Source organism: Lucilia cuprina, chromosome 2 (genome assembly GCF_022045245.1).
Source record: "Lucilia cuprina isolate Lc7/37 chromosome 2, ASM2204524v1, whole genome shotgun sequence".
NCBI classification, from domain to species: Eukaryota; Metazoa; Arthropoda; class Insecta; order Diptera; family Calliphoridae; genus Lucilia; species Lucilia cuprina.
Window position 1 is genome coordinate 38,382,558 of NC_060950.1, and position 25,720 is coordinate 38,408,277.

At 28.6% G+C, this 25,720-nt stretch overlaps 1 protein-coding gene across 1 annotated transcript in view; it reads right to left on the reverse strand.

The window, feature by feature from the left end:
- Nucleotides 1-5,787: 5,787 nt before the first annotated feature.
- Nucleotides 5,788-25,720, reverse strand: part of LOC111678997 (unconventional myosin ID) — a 28,471-nt gene continuing 8,538 nt past the window's right edge. The window contains exons 2-9 of the mRNA XM_023440477.2: nt 18,715-19,017; nt 16,522-16,741; nt 11,422-11,647; nt 10,973-11,356; nt 10,781-10,860; nt 9,297-10,691; nt 7,283-7,440; nt 5,788-7,217 (exon numbers count right to left, since the gene is read on the reverse strand). Of these exons, the coding sequence (XP_023296245.2) occupies nt 7,049-7,217; nt 7,283-7,440; nt 9,297-10,691; nt 10,781-10,860; nt 10,973-11,356; nt 11,422-11,647; nt 16,522-16,741; nt 18,715-19,017 (2,935 nt within the window). The 3' untranslated portion in view covers nt 5,788-7,048. The remainder of the gene's footprint in view (nt 7,218-7,282; nt 7,441-9,296; nt 10,692-10,780; nt 10,861-10,972; nt 11,357-11,421; nt 11,648-16,521; nt 16,742-18,714; nt 19,018-25,720) is intronic.

Here is a 25,720-nt window from a genome sequence, read left to right on the forward strand (position 1 = left end):
AAAATGCCACAGACCCAAAAGTATACACATTCTGTGCCTGTAAGATGAAAGAACTAGTTGGAAGTCTCATTTTATTTGATCTGCAAAAATTTAGGCGCAAATTTAGATTTTTTCCATCAGTATTCAAAAACAAATTCAAAAACTTCATATCACTTTAATATTACACAACAAAATTCGATCTGTAAATTTTTAGTTTATTACATTTTTAAAATTTTAAGTATATACATATGTAAGTAGAAATTACTTTTGTTTCTTCATTTCAAAAAAAATAATAATTTTTTCGCGATCCGTATTTCGTCCCTTTTTGATTTTTGGAATAATGATATAACCAATTGAAACTTCTAAGTAAATATATATCGCGGTTTAAAATTTCTTAAAGTCGACCATTTAGGTGCGGACCTTTTGAACAACACGAAATTCCCCTTTTTACCTATTTTAATTTAATTTTTCTAAAATATATGTTTTGACAGATTACAGCAAAATACTTTTCAAGTATATTTCCGAAAAAGTACCTACCTACTACACATAATTACCTGTTAAGTTTGAATTACCCACATGTCTATTCCGAAAATAATTTCCCGCTAGAATATACAAAAATTCGTTTTCAAACACAAAAGTACCGATTTTCCCAGTTGTTCGTCCTTTTTCCCAATTTTTGATACCAGTTTTGTTCCAACTTTCGCAACGCAACTTTGCTAATATATTTCCAAAAGTACCAATTTTTCCCGTTTTTCGTCGTTTTCACCTATTTTTTATTCCTTCTAAAGTTATGTAGCCTATTGACCCTTCCAGGCATATATCTTTCTATGTTTCAAATTTGAAGAAAATTGGTTCATCCGTTTAGGCGTGATTGACGCGCAAACAAATAAATAAACTTACAAAGAAATTTATAATATATATTAGGAATAGAAAATTTTACATTTAAACTTTACACAAATTTGAGTGATGCCGGTTAAGATATATTAGATTGGTCTGAATGTACACACAACTTTAAATAAATACCAAGAATGATAAGCGTCAGGCTAACATAATAAATTCTTTATAAATTATATATTATATAGTAATATAATTAAATCCTTAATATCCTTAATACTTAAAAGTAATGTTTGTTAAATTTTATAAACAAGAACCATATGATTTTGACACAATCACTGCTAATTCTAAATGCATTTGGTTATTGTAGATGTTGTTGTACAACAAGAGATGTCGCTACTTCAGTAATATACTGTGATATTTTTGTATAAAAACTTCATTTATAATTTAAAATTTCAAAATTGAAACAAAAACTTCGCATATGAAATCTTAGGTTATGGCCCCATTAATCGTTTGTATTATTTTTTCCAATACCAAATACGAAGAAAATCTATTAAATATGTATTAATCTATTCAATATTATTAAATTTATAGATCATAAGAAAGAAGAATGAAATACCATTATTATAAATATTTAACTCTATTCAAGCAAGTAGTTTTTGAAAAAAAATTGTTTTTACCACAAAATAAGGTCGTTTTCTATTATTTTTTAATGTATGTGTGTAGAAAAATTTAAAGAAATTCAAACATATTGTATACAAATTATTTATACCAGAGACAGTAATTGTTATTATTTTTATTTAAAAAAATTTAAATTAAAAATTTAATTTTGTTTGTATTTCATTTCTCTGAAAATACAAATTGCTTTTGATTTGTATTTTTTATATTTTTCGTAAAAATTACTGAGAATTTTTTCAAACAAAAATCAATAATAAAAAAAAACACAAATAATTTTTAAACCATAAGCATAGAAAAGGTATACATAGAACTGAAACTGAGTATGACATAACCTAAAAGCCGTGATACACGGTTGTCAGATCTTACAACGTTGTCAGTAAAATGTTCAAAAAATGTCTAGCAATTGTCTGAACGTACAATTTTTCTTTTGCAAAGTTGTCAGAAGAGACATTACTGTCAATATTGGAAGACAAAATTTGTAAGTTTACATTGTTATCAGACATTTTCTGCACATTTTACTGCCAACGTTGTAAGATCTAACAACCGTGTATACATAGCATAAGTCTGCTGTCAAAAACCTAAGTCGTGAGAATGTATTAGTTGAAAAATATTTAACCCAACAAACACAAACTCTTTCGTTTAAAAAGTTTTTATATTTTTGTTTGATATTATATTTCGATATTTTATGAAATAATGTTTTGAATTAGCCATTTTTATTCAATATCAGTTGACCAATGTAAGAAAGATCTTCATTAAAAATTATTCTTAATTTTAAATAAACTCTTTGTGTTTGCTGGGTTGAGTCAATATTGACACTTGAAAATTATATTAAAAAAATAAAAACGATTGAAAAATTTGTTTTTTTTCTGAAAATGTTTTCAATAATTTTATGGGAAAACTTAACTTTTAGCAGTGTTTATTGCAGCAGCAGGGGCTATTTTGCCAAAGGAATTGTGCTAATGCTAAAATTAACGCTTGATATGAACGATTATTGTTAATTTCAAAGCAGACCAAATGCAGTCTAAATACACCCTACACCACACCAATGGGAACGGTATTTTGTTTATGTCTTTAAGTTTCTAACACCTGCGTCGATGTAATGACGTAATCCGCCCATAAATTAGCCTATTGAACTTTTTTGTAAGCGGTACATGCTAACAAGAATAGGGTATTTATAAAATTCGACTCAACAAATTTTATATATACGAAATTTTGACTATATATTGTTATAATGAGTAGTACATTCATTAATTAACTTCTACATTAAAAAATACTAAATAACTTATAGCTACTTACTCGCAATGTGGTAGGGTGTGATGTATTCGGATACATTTTGTACATTCATATTTTTGTTATTTTATGTAAACAAAAATAAAAATACTCATACAATTGTATTAAATTCACACAGAACCTGTACATGTGAGAGAGTAATATTTCTTACTCTCAGTAACACTTCTATTTATTTTTCTATGCCATAAGGCACAAATAAAAATCAGACAATGATTTTTATTTTTTGAAATTAGTTATAAAACTCATTATGAGATATTTACCTTTAAAAGGCAGTAAAAATTATCGGATAAAAAAAATTTCATAGATAATAATTATTTTCTGTCTCTGATTTATACTATACTAATTTTACTAATGATAATGCAAGTTAAACACGTGGTAGTGGCTTTTGGGAAGGGACCTAGTATGACTAATAAATAAAGTTGTCTTGCGTTTTCTCAAATTTAAGAACACGATATCTCAAAAACTTTATGCGTTGAAGAATTTCTAAGGCTAGAATTGAACTCTCGTGAATCAGAAAACCCCGCAATGATTATTTCCGATTATAATTTTCTATCCTTGTGAATTTTTCAATGTGAAAAAACTATTAAAACTAGAGTACATAAAGGGAGCTCCGCCTCCCTAGTCGAAATTAAATTAAAAATTCAAATTATAAAAATATATATGCATACGTATACAAATAAAAATTTTAATAATTCTTAAGATTATATGCCGCTTCACTGGATTTCTGTGTTGTTCAAGCCCACATACGTGAGACTTTTGTTCTATGTATTAGTAACAATTTTAAATGCTTATATCTCCTAAAATTCTAAACCGATTTTATTAATATATATATTGTGCACATCTGCGAACAAATACCTTTATAATGATATAGGTTTGGCCAAAATCGAATGCAGACTGTAAGAGTAAAAGGGGTCACAAAAAATCGCTTTGCCTATTAATTATATAGATGTTTAATTGTTGAACATATTTTATATGCATATTTTGTTTTACTAAATATTTAAAAAAAATCTCCAGAACAAAAATTTGTATAGATTTAATTCCATACATATTCTTTAAATTTAATTTTTTGTATAAATAACGATTCCCTTATTAAAATTCTGTTCTTTATAAACTTCTAATTAGTTTTTCATTCCAAGGTTCTAAAAAATTTATTTGTTGCAATGTAGGTAAAGAACATGAGGTAATTTCTATTCGGCGAAAAATAATTTTTTAACATTAAAACAAAGATCAAAACTTATATTTATTTACTGTTAAAAAATTTATTAAGTTTTAAAATTTTAATTTAAAATATATTGTATACATAAACTTTTTTTGCTTGGTACAATTTCAAAATTAATAAAAATACAAATAAATTAACGTACATATGTACAATATAAATATATGTAAAAATGTACATTAATACGAAAATTATGACATTTCAGAACCACATGTTAAGAAGATGCCTAGGTCTCAATCCATCTACCAATGTCTTTAAAATATATGCACTTGGGCTAGTTATACCCCCTAAACAGAGGTCGGAATATCTTGCCTTTAAGGAACTGTTAAATCTTAAGTTTTTTAACAGAACTCTATATGATCAAATTGCTAATCACCCAACATCAAAATCCAGCTTAGGATCGATTTACCAAAAATTCCAACAAATCTTTGACAACACTGGCACCGACACAAGCCCGTTATCTTCAAATAAGCTCAGCATTATACTAAACCTACTTCCCCAATCCAAGTATTCAACATCTACCGAAGTAATTAAAGCTGTATTCTATGAAAAATATCAACACTATAAAAACAAAGGATATGCCATCCTTGCAACTGACGCTTCCATTAATCCCGATTCGACAGGCTGTGCAGTATGTAATATTTCCAGTGGGGAAAATTTCCTTTTTCGAATCCCTTATAGCGTTTCTTCCCTAACAGGTGAACTTTACGCCCTTGAAAAGGCGATAGAGATAATATCGGAAAATGGTTTCACAAACGCTGTCATATTCACTGATAGCAAAAATGCCTGTCTCCTTCTTGAGAAAAATACCTCATATAACTTTCTGGTAGCTAACATAATCCGTCAAATTGAAGTTGCACAAACACAAAAAATTGATGTAATTTGGACACCAGCCCATGTAGGCCTCTCTTTCAATGAACTAGCCGACAAATCCGCTAAACTTGCTGCAATTGCAGGTCAGGAAATCAGTGCTCAACTCTCCTTTAAGGATGCCTGCAGTTCTGCCTATAATCAACTTTGGTCGCAATGGAACGATGAGTACAAAGACATCGCCCTCCAAAAAGATCCATCCTTCCTCCACCTTTTTCCGGACTTACCGAAATCTTATTGGCACTTAAATCTAAACCTAGCTCCTCGTCACATAAAAATTATAAACAGACTTCTTACTAACTCTTCGTATAATAAGACCTATCTTAAACGGATTGGAGTAGAAGCATCAGATCTGTGTGAAACTTGCAACACACAGGATACCGATAACCATTTGATCTTCCATTGCGTCAAACATAACATCCCTAGATCTCAATTCAACTTTTTCGCAGAGTTCAGCAACATCCATGACCTTCTGAAATCTAAAAGATATGACGTCTACACAGACCTCGTCAAATTCATCGATATGTCTAAAATGTCACTGTAATTCACAGACAATCAGCATCTGGCAAGGTTTCCTACCAGTAGTTGATAGCACTCCATCACATCCCTGCATATATCACATTCGTGTATCTATAGAATGTATCTCTATACCATCTGTATGCGAACCACCAGTGTATTCACTCCCAATTTTTACAACTGTGCAACACAACATCAAACAATCATCCACCTTTGCAGCTATACACACTCCCGTCAACCACCACATCATACACTTATCTGCTGTCTTTCAACATCAACAACATAAGAACATTAATTATAAATTATGAATAAGATCATGACGATCCAACCAGTCCTGGCATATAAGACTTTTCTGTCTTAGCCAAATCAAACAATAAACCAAAAAAAAAAAAAAAAAAAAAAATGTACATACATATGTATGTATCTAACTACCTACATATAGGCATATTTTTTACGAAAATGCAATTTATTCAAAGAAAATTTAATTTTACATAATTATATATATAGTCGAATGCAAGTTTTTATATAAAAAATCATCAAAGCACTCAATAAAAAGGCACATGTTTTCTTTAAAGGTCTCTCCGTATTAGATTAAATTAGAAACTATGTAGTATTTTAGTTTCCATTTTTTTAATTGTAACAATTTGAAGGATAAACAAAAATACATAACAACAAATATTTTTGCAAATATTTAAGTGTAAATAATATGAGTATGTATTTACATATGTGTGTATGTGGATGGCACCATTTCTTTGTATACAATTTTCCAGTGAGACACACAACTGTAGCGTTTGCATGGAAACTGCAATATTTTATTAATGTCGTTGAACGTCTCTGTGTATTAATTGTCAATTTTATTAATATTTTTCTTATTTTCTCTACATGTGTGTTACTTCGTATGACGTAAATATACATACATACATACATACATACATACATACATATATAATTTAAGTACTCCTAAATAAATTTATCAAGTTTTTAGTTTAATTTGAACGTAATCTCAAATTAAGTTGCACAAAGTGAGAGATCACTGTATTTAGATTTTTGCATGTACATATTTATTTACGTTTTATTTTATTTATATTTTAAATAATGTGCTAAATAAAATGCTTTAATTTTCGTTGTTCATTGTTTTCAAAAAATGCCTTGGTTTTTGTGGTTTTTGTTTTCGTTGATTTAGTAGTACATATTAATTAATATACATATAAGTATACGTTACTTATGTTTCTAAGTGTGTAGGTGTAATAATATAAATAGTTAAATATTTAAATAATAATTAATAATGCACTTTTTAGTAATGCACTTAATACTTTTTATCATAACTTCTTTACTTAATTATTTAACCCACATTTTGATTGACGATCATCTTAAATTATTTATCATAAATTAAACATACAATAATAATTAACAATCATTAAAATTAGTCTTATTAAAAAAAATACAAAGAAAACAGAATAGATCAGAACTACAATAAAAAAGTAGTTTAACAGACAAAAAAGAATTACGAAAACATTTAGGTTTTTTTTTTTTTTTTGAAAAATAAATTATATAAGAATGTAACAAAGAAAGCCCAGCTTTATATAAAAAGGAAATATCTTAAAAACTAGATTTTGTTTTTTTGTTTTTGTCGGATAATAAATGTTTTGCAATCCAGAAATAACTTTAAACACAATAATGGGCTGGTACTTCAAATATAATATTTCCTGCTGCATGTCTGAAATTTGGATTCTCTACACCGGCAGCAGCCTCAATAACAATTGTGCGCGATTTACCGCCCAAACGACAGGCAATGTTTGGAGATACATCAACTCTTAGCTCTCGATCACAAATGCTAATAAAATGAAAGTAAAAATTATAATAAAATAAAGAAAACGTAAATAGTTCAAAACAACTTACTCGTGATATTTTTTGCAAACAACACCAATAACTTCCCCGATACGATCCTCCTTAAGTGGACCATGTTCACCTTGCAGTGAAAACACTAAATCATTGTTGGAGGGTGAATGGAATACTATCAATTGATCACGTCCTGTACTGATGCTAACAGAAGTTAACTAAAAATATGTAAATCATGAAATAAAATGAAAACAATTTGTTAAATAATTATCGATTTAAATTTCTATGAATTCTATAAGTTTTAAAGATGTTAAAATTTTATTATTTATACAACAACTCATCAAAAAATAGTGGCAGGCGGACTTTTCTTAAGAAAAAAACAAGTAAGAGTCCTATATTCGGCTGTGCCGAATCTTATATAGCCTTCACCATGGTGTGTTAAAAAAAAACCAGTCAGTACCAAAAAGTCCTCATTTACATCAATTTCTTCGGGCGCAACATGCAAGTTTCTAGATTCAATATTATAGAAAATTCAAAAGAGTACCTTTTAAACAACGAAAAAAGTACCCAAAATGTCCCTTTTATGGGTTCTCACCTCATTCAGACTCTACATACCCAATTTCATATTTCTAGGTTCAATATTATAGAAAATTCAAAAAGTACCTTTTGAAAACAAAAAAAGTACCAACAAGTTCACGGTTCCGGTTCTCACCTAATTCCTACTCTACATACTTAATTTAATGTTTCTAGGTTCAATATTATAGAACGAAAAAGTACCAAAAATCCCCTTTGATGTGTTTTTGGATATACATTAAATTATGTATAGCCATACATACTTAATTTAATGTTTCTTCGTTCATTATTATAGAAAACTCAAAAAGTACCTTTTGAAAGACGAAAATGTACTAAAAATTTCCCTTTTATGGGATCTCATCTAATTCCGAATCTTTATACTTAAATTCATGTTCCTAGGTTCAATATTATAGAATATTTAAAAAGTACCCTTTGAAAAACGAAAAATTCCAAAAAGTTTCCTTTTATGGGTTCTCACCTAATTCAGACTCTTCATACTTAATTTCATATTTCTAGGTTCAATAGTATCGAAAATTCAAAATGTACATTTTGAAAAACGAAAAATTACCAAAATGTTCCCTTTTATGGCTTTTAACTTAAGCCAGGCTTAATGATTCTAGCCAATAACAACACACTAGAGCTGCTTTCGATCTACTACTCTTACTTTGCTGCTCTCGCTCTGCCTTGTTTTTATAAACAAGAATACAATAATAAAATTTACCATAATTATGTATTTTGTGTTTAGGTTTTTGCAATTTCTGTCTGAGCATGAAAAAAATCACAATTTTTGATGAAATTTTCAGAGGTTGTCTCGAATTTTTACTCATATCTCCGGTATTTATGGGCCGATTTTGCTGATTTTAAATAGCGATCTTCTCGAAAGCATGTCTAACAGATTTATTGAAGATTCGGATCTCGCCGATATCTGGGGTTCTCTAAAAACTGATTTAAACAAACACACAGACGGACATAGCTTAATCAACACCGCTACCTATAACGATCAAGAATATATATATTTTATCTTTATGGGGTCGGAATGACAAACTTGTATATACCCTTCTCACGAAGGTGAAGGGTATAGAAATTATAGGAGTGACTACCACTTAATTATAACATATATAAAAAAGTTAGTTAGTTTGAAAGGGTAAAATTTTGAATTGAACATGTAGAATTGTGACTCCTTTAGGATATTTTATTTAAAGTTGTCCACCAAAATATTTCGATAACATCCTAATTAGACTATTAACCACTAACCTAACGGAAATTTATAACAAGCTAATGGATGCATCACTAGTTTTGAAGAATTTACAACTTTTTGTGTATTGCATGACAAAAAACATTGGTTTAAAACGCTTTTTTAGAATAATTTAAAGCTTTAACGAGTGTTTAAATCTAAAACTACATATTATAAGCTTTTTATATAAATTAACAATGTAAGCATAAAGAACTAATAAAAATTAATTTCTCCGAAAATGTGAGACAATTTCTACAATGAACTTACATCTTGTATAAATATGGAGCGATTCATATTTTTGAATTTATTTTTAGCACCGTCCAATTTGTAAATTGCACCTTCGGTAATAATGAATGCACGATCGGCTTGTTTGTTGTGTTTGTTAAATTTTTTTACAAACGACGAGAAAAGCACTGATTTGAAGCCATCGTGATTCTTCAAATTCTTTACATTCGTGCTATATGCCAAATAAGCGGAATTATCTTGCGAATTAGCCAAATAATCTCCCACCCACTTTCGCTGTTGTCCCCAATAGGGACGGCGTCCTTTGATGGCCGTCGCAGTAATGATCTGAAGACGCAATTGTGGCCATTCGGATCGGGGATATTTACGCAGGACCATATAAGCTCTCCAGTTATCAAAGATGCGACGTAAGCCGGGTTCAGCACGTCTGCCAGCCAAAGGAGGATGAGGCCATTGAATACTACGTCCATAGTCTTTCATATTCTTTGCGGGACGGAAACGATTGGCCAAATCTTGGACATACGAACGTAATTTGTAGGTTTTGTAGGCTCGCATTATCACCATTGCTGCTTTCATTTTCTTGTAATTTTGACGTGCAATCCAGCCACGTACCTGTTTCTGGAGCAGTATCACTATGTGCGGAATCATTTCATTGCGTTGTTTTTCCAAAGAGAATAAGGTACGTGGTGATCGAATGAAGATCTTGGTGTGGCCATATTTAACGTCTTGACCGAAACCTTTTTCTTCGATCAATACGCGAACGCCGTCGCGATCACTGCCGGCACGGAAGTTGGGCCAAGTGTATTGGGAAATCATTTTGTAACGCAGCAAGAACTTATCATAACGCTGACGATGTACAAAGCCAGCACGTCTTACGCGTACATTTTCCAGCAAACCTAAGTAACGAACTTGATGTTCAACGCGTTCCTCGTCGAAAACAGAGGAACTTTTAATATCGTTGGGCTTTATGCAGCGTACATAGAATGGTTCCTTCTTCAACAATGTGTTGACTAAATCGATCATTGACCTTTGGAACAGTGTGCCAGCAGTTAGGGGACGCTTGGTGGTCTTTTTAATATCTTGTGCACCTTCAGGCCACATTTCACTTATGTGCATGTTTGAAGAATGATGCAATAGTCGTTTAAAGTCCTGATACAATGTATCCTTGTTCTTTTCAATGAAGCCATTAATATTGTAAATTACATCTCCAGCATAGTGAGTTATGCGGAAATCTTCGCGATGCTTAAGCTCCTTGTCCATAGGCTTCAATTGACGACTGCTGTAGTGAGGATGACTTTTGAGACTTTTGTCCATGGCTCCAAGCAGAGTTTCGTCGGTAACTTTTCCCACACTGAGACAAGCTTCATCCATAATTGCTATCATACCCTTATGGGGTTGTTCCACCAAATCACAAATTATCTGAAATCGTTTAAGTAATAATTATGGTAAAATTTTATTAGATAAATGATAAAAAAATCGTTTTGGTTAAAAATTCTGAAATATCTCACTTTGTTATTAAAATATTCAATATTTTGCCAAGCAATGCCCTCACGTTGATACTCTTCTTGTTCCTGTTTGAGAACCAATTCTGAAATTTGTTTATAAAATAGTTTTAATTGCTGCTGGATCACGAAAATATATCACAAAAGGCAAATGAATTGATTTTGTTACTTTGTGTACCTCCAACAAATTGTACATACCAATAAATAATTGCTGCAGCTTTTCGTTACAATAGTTGATGCAAAATTGTTCAAAACTATTTGAATCGAATATCTCAAAACCATAAATATCAAGAACACCAATGACTGAATTAAAACGTGCCTGTGTCTTGGAACCTCGGAACAAAATAGCACGATTAATGCGAGATATAATCCAAGTGAAGAGACGATCATAAATTGCTTTGGCAAAGGCATCTTTACCGTACTCAGCCTGAGTAGCATTATGATCCTTTTGCATTACATTACCGCCAGCAGCAATTACTCGCGTTGTCAGAGATGTTGATAGTTCATTCTCTGTAACTTGCAGTAATTGGGCTGCTGCCTGTAGATGTGTTTTATTACTGATTACCAGTTCGTCCTCAATCACTGTAGTTTAAAAAATAAAAAAATAATTTCAATGAATAATAAAATAAATTCACATTTGTACTCACTTTGGAATTCAATGTTTCCCAAGTGTAAAATGGCTGCTACAATTCGCCATATAGTTGATATTTCCTCTGATGTAAAACCAAGTGTTTTAAATGCGTTATTTGTGCCTTTGTAATCAGACTTTTCCGTTAAAATGTCCATGCTACCCTGATTCATGTAATGATATTTTGATGGATCTTTTGTAAGGTGATATTGACGCAGTTCATTGTCGCTGGCTCCCCTTAGAAGCTATTTAATTAAGATAGATAAAAAAATAGGAAATTAATTAATTAATATTCGAAATATATGGGTGATTGGCCTATTTCTATGTTTAAATTTGAAAATGTATTATAAAAAGTCAAATTATTGTACTGTATCTACTATCTTAACTAGACACGTTTGGTAACATTTAGACAACGGATGTGTATAAAATTAAGATAATACCCAGTTATAATTTTGAACACATCGTTGTCACTAAAACAACGCATTGTTGTCATTTCTAGTAACACATTTTTTTGTTGATTAGATAATGTCGTGTATTTTTATATTTTTGTTGTTGATTTGACAACTATGCAAACATACTTTGACAACAGATGTTATTGAAAAATTGTATAACGTATTTTTTTCCTCTGTGTAGTCATGTGCAAATTTATATTTTGCTACATTGTATGAAAAAAGGGATTTGCGATTGATTTTTTTGCATGTTTTAATTTTTTTTTATTTTTCACACACACATAATGAGGAAAATGACACATTTTATTTTTAAATTTTTTCCTATTGATCATGACAATTTCAACCCTGACAATGGTAGATATGCAATATAGTTCAAGCAAATTCTTTTAAATGTGAATTACAAATATGGCTTAATATTTCCGTTTTATACGATAATTAGAATTTTATATATTCTTTGTGTACAACTAGACATTTGTTGTCATTACCAAACATTTTTATTACTTACAGCATTATTAGACTAATTTTAAAAGCGAAAATTACTGACAAAAAAAAATATGGAATAATGTATTACTTTCCAACAATGGTTAATGGTTTATGTTTATACCCTAATACCCACAAAAGTAGTAATGTACATAAATATTTGATACATGACTTAAAGAACATCAATCGACTTCGAATCAATAAGTCATGTTCGTCTTTGTGTCTGTTGTTATTAATGTCAGGTCGCAATTTTTAAGTAAATTTGATGATTGCCTTTATATTTATTATTTATGTCTCATTTCATCATAATACTAGTGTTTATTAGTGATTTTTTTCTGCAATTAATCTTTGTATGTAATAAAAATCAGCAATTTAATCTTTTTAGAAATGCATTTTTAAAGGATTGTGAAGGAAATGACAAAACAAAAAATTGGAATTGCACATTTGTTTAATATTTACAAGTCTGGATGAAGAAGAGACATCACATAGAGAATAGGGTCAACAAGGCACTTCGCTTCTACAGGGAGTTTTGTGTGCGAGCTGCTACGTATAATTGGCGCCATGAGTACTACGTCAAAGCGATGATTAATGTATAGTGAACACATTGAAAGACTATATACAATATTCGGACATACCTGATTGCATACCAGACACGCTGAAACGCTGATCCTAAGTAGAATGTTTTGCTCAAGACATTAGAGCAAATACCAGTGGGTATCCTTTGCTACAAAGATAACTCTAATTTGGGGGATAAAGCGGGCCTTGGGTTCTATATTGAAGAACAAGAAACAAAAATATAACACAAGCTTCCAGGCAGAGAGCTTTAACTGAATTCTCTACTAGAGGTAAGGTTTAATCGCGAGTAGTTGACAACGAAAGGTCGATTGTATTAGCTTTGAAGGGAAAGAAATAGGTCTAAGCCATTTGGCACAACAAAAGCTGAACCCATTTTTTATTACCAACAAATAATTTTCTTCCATGAAAGGGAGCGCACAACAGGCCTAAAAGTGAACTACGTGTATTTTTATTTCTCCTCATTTAATATAGTAAAACTCTTCATATTCCAGCAAAAACTCGGTAATGGGTGGTACTCCCATAGCCACTTACTTTTCAATGACTATTTACTTGCCGTCTGTATTACATTGAAGTACTCGAGTAATGACTTTCTTTGAATCTAAAATAGAAGTACTTTATTTTCGGCTTTGTCATTTTGTTTGCACATTTTATTTAATTGTGTGTTAAGAATTGTATTTTATAAAAAAGAAAACAACATTCACTTTGTATCTGAAAACCATTATTTAACGTGCAATAAAAGAGCTAAGCAGTGGTGCAGTGAGTAGAACATTTAGTTAACAAACCGAAGTCCCTGGTTCGTATTCCCTCTAGCACGAACTTTTTTGTAAGCAAAATATACTTCTTTAACTCCCTATTTGTAAGCGAGTGTAGAAGTACTTGCCTCTAATGAAATCACCGTGTTAAAATATTGAGTTAAGATGCTAATGAAGAAGTAGTGAAAATATGTTTTTTTTTATCATTTAACTCATTACTTTTCAATGTAAGTAATTCCTGGAATATGTATGTTTTAAAAATTTTCATTATTTTTAAAAGAAAAAGCGGGGTTTTTATTTAATGTAATGCCTATCATATACATATAAATACCTATTTTCAAAAATATATACTGTTGTTAGAACCCAGCAAACATAATTATCGCCTTACATTAACTAAACATTAAAAAAATACATTTCACGAACTTTATATTTGATTAAATTCTAACACGATTTAGTATGTCCGTCCGTATTTATGTTAAATTTACGATAGATACCATATGAAAGGATCTAGACAGATTAAATTTTGAATAAATATATGTACTCTACAATGTAGAGTCTACATTAGTTTTTATGATGGATATCGAAACATAAATAAATATAAGTTCCACTTCAGAAAATTGTTTTAACGCTAATAATACCAGTACAACGACGAAAGTCGACATAAGTAAGTTCTATTAGAACCAAAATTAGTCTACAAAATTTTGTAAGTCCAACTGAATTAAGCCTCCATTAAACTCTTCTGATCCATATAAGGGATCACCTTATGTCTTTAACTTTAATTTACAAACATATGTACGTGATTATATACTCTTTCATGTTAAAACTATTTTAATCTAAAAAGAATTTGATATCCGTTCTGACAAACAAAATGCGTTCAAATAAGAAATCACTTTGAAAACATAACGATTTTTTAAACGCAATATCGTCAGATTTTTAAAAATCGTTTTTTATTTCATAAACTCTATTTTTAATAATTATAAGTTTTCATGTTAAATTTATTATGTTTCCAAAAATTTATATTTCATCATGTTACTTAAAATGTTTGCTAATATGACTGCTGGGTTATAATGAGACATTTCTGAACTGTGTTTTATTATAGATAATATTTTCAACACTTCGCATTTAATTGTTGACTAATTGACTTAAAATGTTTGAAATAATGTTAAGTATGACTACATACATATACATATATACACATGTATGTATATATGTATATTTAGGTTCGTTCTGTTAACAAATTAAAAAATGTATAAAAAACAAATAGAACTTACAATTTGTTTAAAACAAAAACACATCCATTAGCAAGTGTTAACGATGTTTAAATGACAAATTCAGTTTTCAACTTAAATGACTAATTTCTATCTTAATGATTCGCTAACTGCGTCTGTGTGCATAGCATACAATTTAAAAAATAGTCGGTGGTTATAGTTTTACTTTAATATTGTAAAACAAGTACGAAATTATAGTCGGGCGAAATAGTCGATATATTACCCTACATCTGTTACAAAACTAAAATGTGATTTAGTTCACAATAAATTATTTAAGTTTAAATTGTCTCAGATATACTTAAACCATTTATTGTTGAATAAAATTGTAAACATTTAAGTCAAAAATTTAAAGGTGGCTTTTTATAGGGGCTATCGAGTTACGAGTATATTAAATATAATTATGAACTTAAAAGCCCTATTTTTGGCTTCAGTTGTATGTCTAGTGGACCGATCTTAAATCGACTCAGAAAATGATACTTTGGCGATCGGTATGCTTTAAGGTGGGTATAGGATCAATATTTTTATGCGTTACAAACTTCAGCACAAACTCAACATACCTTACCCACTAAAGTAGTGTAGGGCATAATGAAAACAATGATTTCATTTTTGGTTTTTCATTAAGGATAATAAGCACTTATTTAATAATAAAAGAAAAAGCTTTTGAAATGGCCATTTAATTTAATTTTGTAATAATGTACCTAATGTTGTAATAAACATTTACACATACATGGTCAGTTGTAATTTTTATTACATTGAGTTTTATATTGCAGATTTTCGCAATTCCTTTAAAAACAATATTTGTAGTTTTAATTAATTGTGGGGCGTGTTTGTGTTTGTGCTGTTGGTCATCCAACAATGGTTGACAAGCATTTTATTTATTTTGGGTTGGGTAATACAAACTAAGGAAATTAAGTATATATTCGTATATCAGTTTAATGAAACTTAGAATTTAAAAGAATTTTACAATTGTTTATCGTTTGCACGCAGGGCTTTCTAAGTAAGTGTTTTTAGTGTGTATTTTATAACTTTGTGTAAAAAATAAAAATAATCCTAAATAAACAACATCAAATTTCAATGTTAAAATTAAAAAAAATATTTTTTTAGTTTATTACATTAAAAATTAAATCATAAATTCATAAATAACCTTTAATGCTTTTAAATATTTACATTACCGATCAATTACATAGCTCAACATAATAAAGATAACGTTTTTTTGTAATTTTGTTTCTTAGGGTCTTGATAAACATTTATTAATGGTTTATAAAACATAAATTTGTGTTGTAAACTTCATATATGTATGTTTATAAATAGGACCCTAAGGTCTTATTCGATTTTTATAAAATTAGGGAATAGGCAAATCCGGGTTTCTCGGATTGATTCAAGAAATTTTTTTATACAATATTTCAACAAAATAGCAGAGCGTTTCGAAAATGTTTTTTTGGAAATAATTAAAATACTTGTAATAAATTTTGGAGTACTCCTATATGTATCTAATGAAATTTATTTTTGAGACCTATTTAATCCTTGAAATGAATAAACCAGGGGTCTTTTTAACTATGAAATTGTTTACTTAAAGAAATTAATATTAACTTGCCTGATAGAAACTGTGAAAATTTCGTTCTCCTGGCTGCTGTTGCACCACACGTGATTTTTCCAATAAATAATTTGTAATAATTCCACCCACTGGATCAGCTTTATAGTCAAATTCAATATCCATATATTTTCCAAAACGACTCGAGTTGTCATTTCGATTAGTTTTAGCGTTACCAAATGTTTCCAAGATGGCGTTACTTTGAATCAGGACATTTTTCACTCTAAAAAGAGACAATTTTTAAAAACCATTAATTTTTTATATTTAATACGATTATGGAAGTCTGTTAAAAAATCGCTTAATGTGACAGTAAAAAAGGTAGTTTGCTAAACGCTTTTTACGATTAAAAACTTAAGACCTTAAAAACTTCATTCTACAATAAAAACTCAATTAAAAGTATAAAAATTTTAATTATAGACAGACAGATCTAAAAAGGACAATATTTTTTAATGTTAAAAAAGGTTTAGGTTTAACCTTTTTCTACATTAAAAAATATTGTCCTTTTTAGATCTTTTTGCCTTATGTTTTTATTTATTTATCTTTATTACACGTACAACTATTAATTTTTGTAATAAAACAATTAAATACCATTGCCTTCTTTTAGCCGGCAAAAAATCCGAAAAGATTACATAGGAATAAACATTTATTAGAAAATTCTTAAGTTAAGTTAACAATCGTTAAAGAGTAACCAATAATGAATATTAGGGACGTTTCTACTTTTTTTATAACAAAAAGTAAGATTGGGATAAATATAGTTAGTTAATTGGTTAGTTTTTAAGAAGAATGTGTCAAATCAAATCCGAAGAAATACGTTTAGGCCTTCAAAGTGCCTTGTGTGCGTTCCTGGTGGGAATCGAACTTAATAATAATTATAATTATTATCAATTCCTATACTATTTACCACAATTGTATTAATTCTTAAATTACAACAATTTGTAAAAAAGAACCCTAATACACAATGAACACATGTAATTTAAAGTCGTGGAAGGATAAACACGACTGACTATATGTTATTCGGTTAGTACATGCATTTACTTAAATATGAGAATATGGTGAACAATTTTTTTTTGGTTTTCATTGTCGCTATGGTGTCATCCGAATTATATACATACATTAAGGTATAAACTTTTTGAAATTATTGCTAATATCAAAAAATAAAATAAAAGCATGATCATGTAAAGTGCGAATAGATGTTACGGAACATGAAATTATTTTTTCGTGATCATGAAAAAAAGTTCCAACACCAAACACGATGAAGTGTCCAGTCCGCGTTGCAGGCAAATGATAAGAAATGTTGATTCTACACACAAATTTTTCTAAATAATGAAAACTTTTATATTGTTCAACATTTTTATTAGCAGGACAGTATTGGCAATAAGGTATGATTTTACCATCCAAAAATAGTTATTACCCTAATGTGTATATTTTGCTAGTCTATAATAGTGAAGGTGTGAGCGACGGGCCAATGTATGTTTACGATTATTGTGCTATTTGCGTGGCATTAAACTGTCATTGCAGGAGTTTTATATTTGAAATAGACCATAATTACCAGCAGGGAGCGCCAAGATTTGATATTTGAATGCAATATTGAAAATACAAACATATATAAGGTTCGATTTAAACATGCCATAATTATAAAACTTGTAAATACTTTTTTAGTGGTTATAACCATCACAGAAGTGGATTTTGAAGAAATCTATCGAACGGATTCATTATGTTATAATCCCACAAGTCTCAATCATATCCAAAACGTGGCCAAAAACTAAACTATATTTTGTGTGGTGATTTCAAAAACATCAATACAAAAATATTGTTTTTTTTTAGCTTTTTGGACTTTTCTATTAGAAGGTCTAACAAGACTATACAAATAAAGCTCTTCTAACTTTTTTTTAAGATAATCGGTCTATAATTTAGTTATGCCACATAAAACAGGACCCCTAAGCAACGCTTTAGAGCTTATACAATTAAATGTGTAAATAGTGAAACCACTTTTATCTTTTTGCAATAGACTACAAGTTAAACTATATGTACCGACGTTTTTCCCAGACGTTGAATGTAAAAAAGAATTTTAGGAATCAATTTTGCGTATCCAATATTATTATTACAAATAAACTAAAACGAATCAATATTGCAATAAACATGACAATATGTCTTTTAAGAAATTGAAATTGTGTACAATCTATAAATCTAACTCACCTTTCTATTTCATTCTGTCCATGGACATTTGTAACAGCTGCAATATATTTCATAATGATTTTGGATGCTTCTGTTTTGCCAGCTCCGGATTCGCCTGATATCAATATGCAGGTGTCCTGATGACGTTGTTTCAATATTCTGTATGCGGCATCAGCAATGGCGTATATGTGCGGTTGATTCTCGAATAATTCTCGACCTTTGTAGTTTTTTATTGTCTCTGGACCGTAAATGTTCAACTGTCTGTAGGGATTCATCGAAACACATACTTCGCCAATGTATGTGTAGATAGAACCAGCTTGAAATCTATAAAATTAAAAAAAAAACAATTTAAAATAAAGAGTTTGAAATATTTATTGAAAAATAATCATCTATCTATGTGTGTTAAATGGAAAAATACATAAATAAACATATTGTAATGACTGTATATTTATTTACATATAAACATAATTGAAATGAAAATATTTAGAAAACTTGATCCACTGTGGTGTGAGGTCTTTTTATGAGTTCATGTATTTTGGTAAGTGGACTTGATTGTTTTATTTAAAAATAATTTAATTGTTGATAATCAGGGAAACCAAAATATGCAAATGGATAAGATATTTACACGTTTCAGACCAATTTGAGAATTTTGGCATCGAATGTTAGAGCATATTTTAGCATATTTTACCCATAAGAGCATAATTTTGCATGATTTGACTTTTTAGCATATTTAAGGCATATTTTCGAGTTTTTAGAGCATATTTTACTCTTTTAGTGCATATTTTGATGTTTTCGCTTTTTTCGTTTTTATACATTTTTTATTTTCTTTTCAAAACTTTATTTAAAAAAAATAAAATTCTATTCTTTTTATTTTTTAGCCTATTTTACAATTTTGAAAAAAAATTTCGTTCTGTTATAGTTTTTTATTCAATAAAGCATTATATTTTAAATCGGACATAAAACCGATTACTTTTGATTTCATGAGACCAATCCATTTTTATAGTTTAAAAAACTAATTATTGGAATTTATGACAACACCGATTAAAATGTCAGTTTAAAAGCTATGAATAAAATTGGAAGAAATGTGTCAAACTTTGTCGTTTGAAATATGTGTTTTGGGGACCAAATGGTTTCATGTTATTTATTGGTTATCTGGACGTAAAACGGAATTCTATTATACCAGTTCTTCAAAATAAATATTTATGAATGAGTGCATATTATTAACATGTAATCGTCGAAAAAATATAGTTGCATTCATCAGAATATTTAAGAGTATCGCCTAATTGTACGTAAAAAGTTATATGCATGTCTGCTCTTCTTTTCATATGCATTTGGCGCCTTCATTAATTGTGGGTTGTTTTCGGTTTTTAAAATCAATAATTAAACATTTCAAATGTACATATATGTGTGGATATGAACTAAAAACACAAATAATTCCGAGTAAATACGTTTCACATTGATAAGATGCAAAATTTAAATAAGTACAAACGTGTAATAGAAATGGTTATACCAACTAGCTAGAATTTAAGCAGTAATAGTTGTTTGCCTCAAACCATTTTTTCCAATAACCTCTCCTTTAATTAATTGGTCTTTCGTCACCAATATACGAGAGTGAAGACAATTTTAACATTAATGTCCTCTTTGCAAGCGAGAAGGGAGATAGTTGGTGTTCACTTTACAGTTTCCAAGTAATCTAGACAGTGGGCACTTAAAAAATAAACTTAGGCACACAAATTTTTTTGTCGTGCATTGAACCCGTTATTCTAGCTTTCTGACTGTCTCTTCGTAATCTATGAATGACGCAATTTGTTTTGTCCGACTCAAAATATTGAGTCTACAAAATTTTAAAGCACCTTAACTGACCTACGCAAAAAAACCTTTATTACCGATTAAATTTCGTTTATAAACTCTACGGCTTTTATATGTCTTTAAGTCATCTCATAACACATCCAATATCTGAACTTAGTTATTATACGTTTACATTTCAATGTCCATAGAAAAGACAAGTGTTAAGAACGCAAACCATGCACAATGCAGTGTCCATGGAATCGTTAAATGGCTGCGCGTTTTACACGTTATATTTAACACCCATAAATGCGGCTACTTATGAATATTTCAATGAAAAACCTGTCCATTGGAATAAATAAATTAGTAGTGCGAGTGGAGTGGTGGTCTAAGATACATCTTTACATCTGTTTATTTTATTTTAAATGCTTCATTAGGTTTTATTAAGATCAATGTGTGAAATGCAATTTAAATATTTGTGCAGCTCTTTTTTTATATTCTATTATGCACTTACATATTATGAATATATGTTTTCTGAAATTAACATAAACAATTGGTTGCTAAAGATGTTTTAGAAGAATTTATTTCTTTTTTTGTTACCGATAATGCAGGTATTTCTTTAATGATTTTAAGATGAACTAAAGGAAAATGATACTATTTAAAAAAATTGAAGAATAATGAAACTAGGTAAATAATATTAAATACATTATTAATAATATATTTGTAATTCCCTTTCTACTGCACCAAATCTCGAATTATTCATTTAATTACAATGTCATGTGTTTACAATTTAAAGAGTAAAATATTTAATTAAATTTGTTTATTATACAACATCGGAATGGCATAAATAATAAGCAAATACACCTTAATGTATGATAGTTACTATGAAAACTAACCTTAATAAATTAACAAATATCAAGATGCAATTTGTTATTTAATAAAAAAATAATAAAAAATCACAATTCAATAGCAATATAATAATTAAACACCTCTCCCCTCTAAGGCTTTCGCAAATACTTACGTTGTAATTATAATTCAAACGATGCAACCAGTGTTTGTTGTCTTTTTATTAGTCATTTTTGTTCCGATTTAGCATAAAAATATATTAAAATAATTAATTTATTTTTTTCACAATGACTCACTAAAATGACAAACAAAATGGAACTGTATTTATTTCCTACAGTTCAGTTTGCATTTAATAGAATATAATCAAATCGAAATACTTGCATATGTATATTCATTTAGGGGTCTATAACATTTATATTTATTTCATTGAGAACTTTGTAAACCTTAAAAATTTTAAAACATATGCAGGTATGCAAAAAATATCAATTAATATCTATTCATAGAATAAACACATTTTTATCAAAGTGGAAATATATAATTAAATCGAAGAAAATAAAACTAAAACACCTGATAAATATGAAGACAGATGTTTTATTTGCAAAAACATTTAAATTACATCTCATAAATCTCATTTGTTTATTCATCTTGTACTAATTTAGAATTTGAAAACAAGAAATTTTACTTTATAGGAAATTACGGGAATTATATATGGATCGATTTCAATAAAGTTTTGTTACTACATAATAACATAAAAGTTATTTTCGCAAAATTATTTCGGATACATATTTAGGATATATGTATGAATATTAGAATATAATCAGATCATTTGTTATATTTTATTAATAAGATCATTTATTTTATTACTTTGTCTTAAAAATTACATTAATCGACATAACTATTATTTTGTGGTTTATCCATGAGTAAGTTAATGCAATTTTTTCTTAGATTGAATGTATGATGTACTTATTTACGTACATTTGAAGTAAAGACAATTTGAACTATGACGAATCTTAAACACCCTTCACCAAAAAGCTAGTTGTTTATTAACACGTTCAATATATTTAGAAATGTATGAACACATCCAATATATAAAGAAATATAAACTTTATAAACCAAAAAAATGGACCGTTCCGGAAAAGGTGTCCCAGAATGATTTGTGTTTTGAAATTGGGATATCATAACTATTATGAAAGTTTTTTGGATCAGCATTAATATTGGAGTAATTATTATGTTAAAGTTCCCACTACTTCATTTTTAGTTACTTTAGTATACTATTCTACAGGAAAAATTAAGACTTAAAATTAATTTTAACACCAATTAATGTGCCATGTATTACTTGTATAATGACAAATTTTGGACCTTATAACTTTCATGGTTTTCATAATTAAGCGTTCTAAAGTTTAAAATCTAAAAATTCAAAGTATCATCACATCTAGAGGGTTAATGATAGAAACTTTGCACCATTTACAGTATGCAGTATCATCACATCTAAAGGGTTAATGATAGAATTTTTGCATCATTTGGAGTACGCAACTAATAAATTCATAGAGTGTTGGAATTTTCTTCATCAGACAAAATGTTAAAAAAGTCGAAACCCTGGGACCAAGTTAGAAGCTTCTAAAGGAATAATCATATTAATACCCTCTGAAATATTTTTTGATACTAAAACAAAATCTCTTTTTCATCGCAGGCCACAACCATTTTTTAGACATTGAAAAACTAAATTTGTATGAAAAAACTTTTTTTCCCAATATCGTTTAAACAATATTTAAAACATAGAAATCGATTAAAAATTTTAAAATTTATTACAAATTCTATTTAAAAAGGTCATATGTAAGTAAAAAAAAACTTTACTAATTGGGTACAAGCGTACTAGTATAAGTCTAGAACTAACAGTGCTAGTAATTTTCCAAACACACTCAATGTTAATTAAAGTATTAAGACTGCATAGGAATGTTTACAGTTGGGAACAAGTACTGGTGTTTTAGATAATAGTAAAAAACTAATTTTATACTAGTTTTACGGTTAATGTTTAAAATATATTCCGCCTATGTCCTAAAGACCTAAATCCCCTGTCAAAGACCTTACTGGTGAGAATATTATTATTATTATCATTATTATTATAATGGAAAATAAAAAAGTATAAAAAATACTTATTTAATTTTCAATACGGAAATTTACAACTTTTCTTTTTTAGTTCTGATTAAAATGAAATGTCAAAGAATAAAATATAATCTTTTTGAGTTTGTTAAATATAAATTATTTTCAGGATTTTAAATAGATTAAAAGTGTCGCAAAAAATGATAAACATTAAATGATATCCAGTGCTAATATCCTTGCAATTTTGACATTTGAAGTTTTGAGAGTGCGCATAGTTCTAACAAGTGTTTTTATTCCCTCAGAGCTCGTCTATGTGAAAAGAATAAATTTTTTGTTTGACAACCGCTTCAGTTTTGCCTATATGTTTCGCCCATAATAAAACAATGCGTAGTTTCAAAACACGTCATACAGTTTTATGATACAAATCCAACATGTATGGTTAACTCTTGGCAGTGGTATTTTATTAAACTTCTTGTCCAAGCAGTTCATAAGATTATAGGAACGTAAGCTAGAGTCGGCCTTGTTATAATTAGGCCTATACTTATCCTACTTAGGGAAATACTCTTATCGAATATTTCGCAGCGTTTATTTGAATCTATTTATTGACTCTATTTTATTTCAGTAAAATTTCAATATTTATTAGATTAAAAAAAATAATTAAAAAATAATAATAATAAAAAGTTTGCAGAGCATATTCATGTTCCACTGTAATTCTAGAATATAATTGTTCTACTATATTTCAAATATAAACAAAATATTTCTCAATTTTCATTTGTTATTATTGGTGTTTTATTATTTATGTTTTTTATTTTTCTATTATTTGACATAAGTAGGGTTCTACCTTCGTATGGTTGTATCATGGTTTCGCCTATATATACTACTATATAGTTTAAAATATAGTTTGTGTAAATAATTACGACTACCTCATTTTGCATACAGTTAACTTTTATAAACTAGGTGCTTTTAGTTTTTGAAAATGTAAACAAAAACATTTATGAAATATTTCCTTGACGTTATAATGAAAATCCGCTTTTTGAAACCACCTTTTTGTATATATTTCTTATGTTTTTTTATAATTCACCTATTTATATTACTCAATATTTACCAAGCATTTACTTGCATATGAAAATCCCCTATATATAAATATTAATGTATGTAAATAGTTAAGTATTTAAACAAATATGAATAATTTCTAATCTTATCGTGTTATTTATTTTTTATCACCATAAATGCCAATTTCTTTGAAACAATCGCAAAACAAATTTTATTTATAAATCATTCGAATACTAGCGCATTAAATATTTTTTTGTTATTTGTAAGTTTTTAATTTGCCATATTTTAAAATAAAATTATTTTTTTTTTTTGGGGAAGTGAAACTATGATAAGAATAAAATGATAAAAAAGTTTATTATTTTAGTATAGTAGTTAGACGAACATTTTGTCTAAATATGACAAGGAAATTATTGGTTTTCAAACATAAGATTTTTTATAAAATTATATTATATATTCGTATTGTCTATAACAATTCATTTAACGTTTCAGATTCATAGTCCTTGTCAGATAATTCTATTTCTGCAGGAATTAAAGAAAGAAATATACATAAGTAATTGAAATTAATCAAATAATTTGTATTTTATATTTGATTAAATTATATTTTCAATAGTTCTTCTTTTTGCCGCGTGCTCCTATAGTCGGCAATCTAATCAGTATATTATTAATTTCATGGACTTTTCAGACTTAATCTACATATACATATAATAAATATGGACTTATCTCGTTATATAATAAACTAGTAACAAAGTTTAAAATTAAAAGAAGTTAAAAAAACCTTTCCTATTAAGTTAATAAAGATTAAACAATCGATTTAAATCAATAGCAAATGCTTATAAAAAAGATAACAATTTAACCTCAATATCATCAGATCTGATTGAGTGTTTGGGAATGATGTCTTTCTGGAGGCATCACCAGAAAAAAATAAACGAATTTCCACGGCAGAAGAAACATTTAAATAAATGGGAAAAAAACAATTACAGTAAAATAATAAACAATGAAACAACAACAAAATAAACAAACAATAATATTAACAAGAAAATACTCAATAAAATTTATTGAGTATATTTTTCTTTTTGTTGTTTGTATAAAATGAAAGTTTTCTTAACATTTGATTACTTCATTTTTATTGTTGTACATTTGTACTGTATCGCATCTTTAGTTCTTGTTCTTGTTATTTTTTTGTTTAAAGTTTTATTGGCAATAATTAAGTTGTTGTTTATTACCGATTCTGCATCTGGAATTG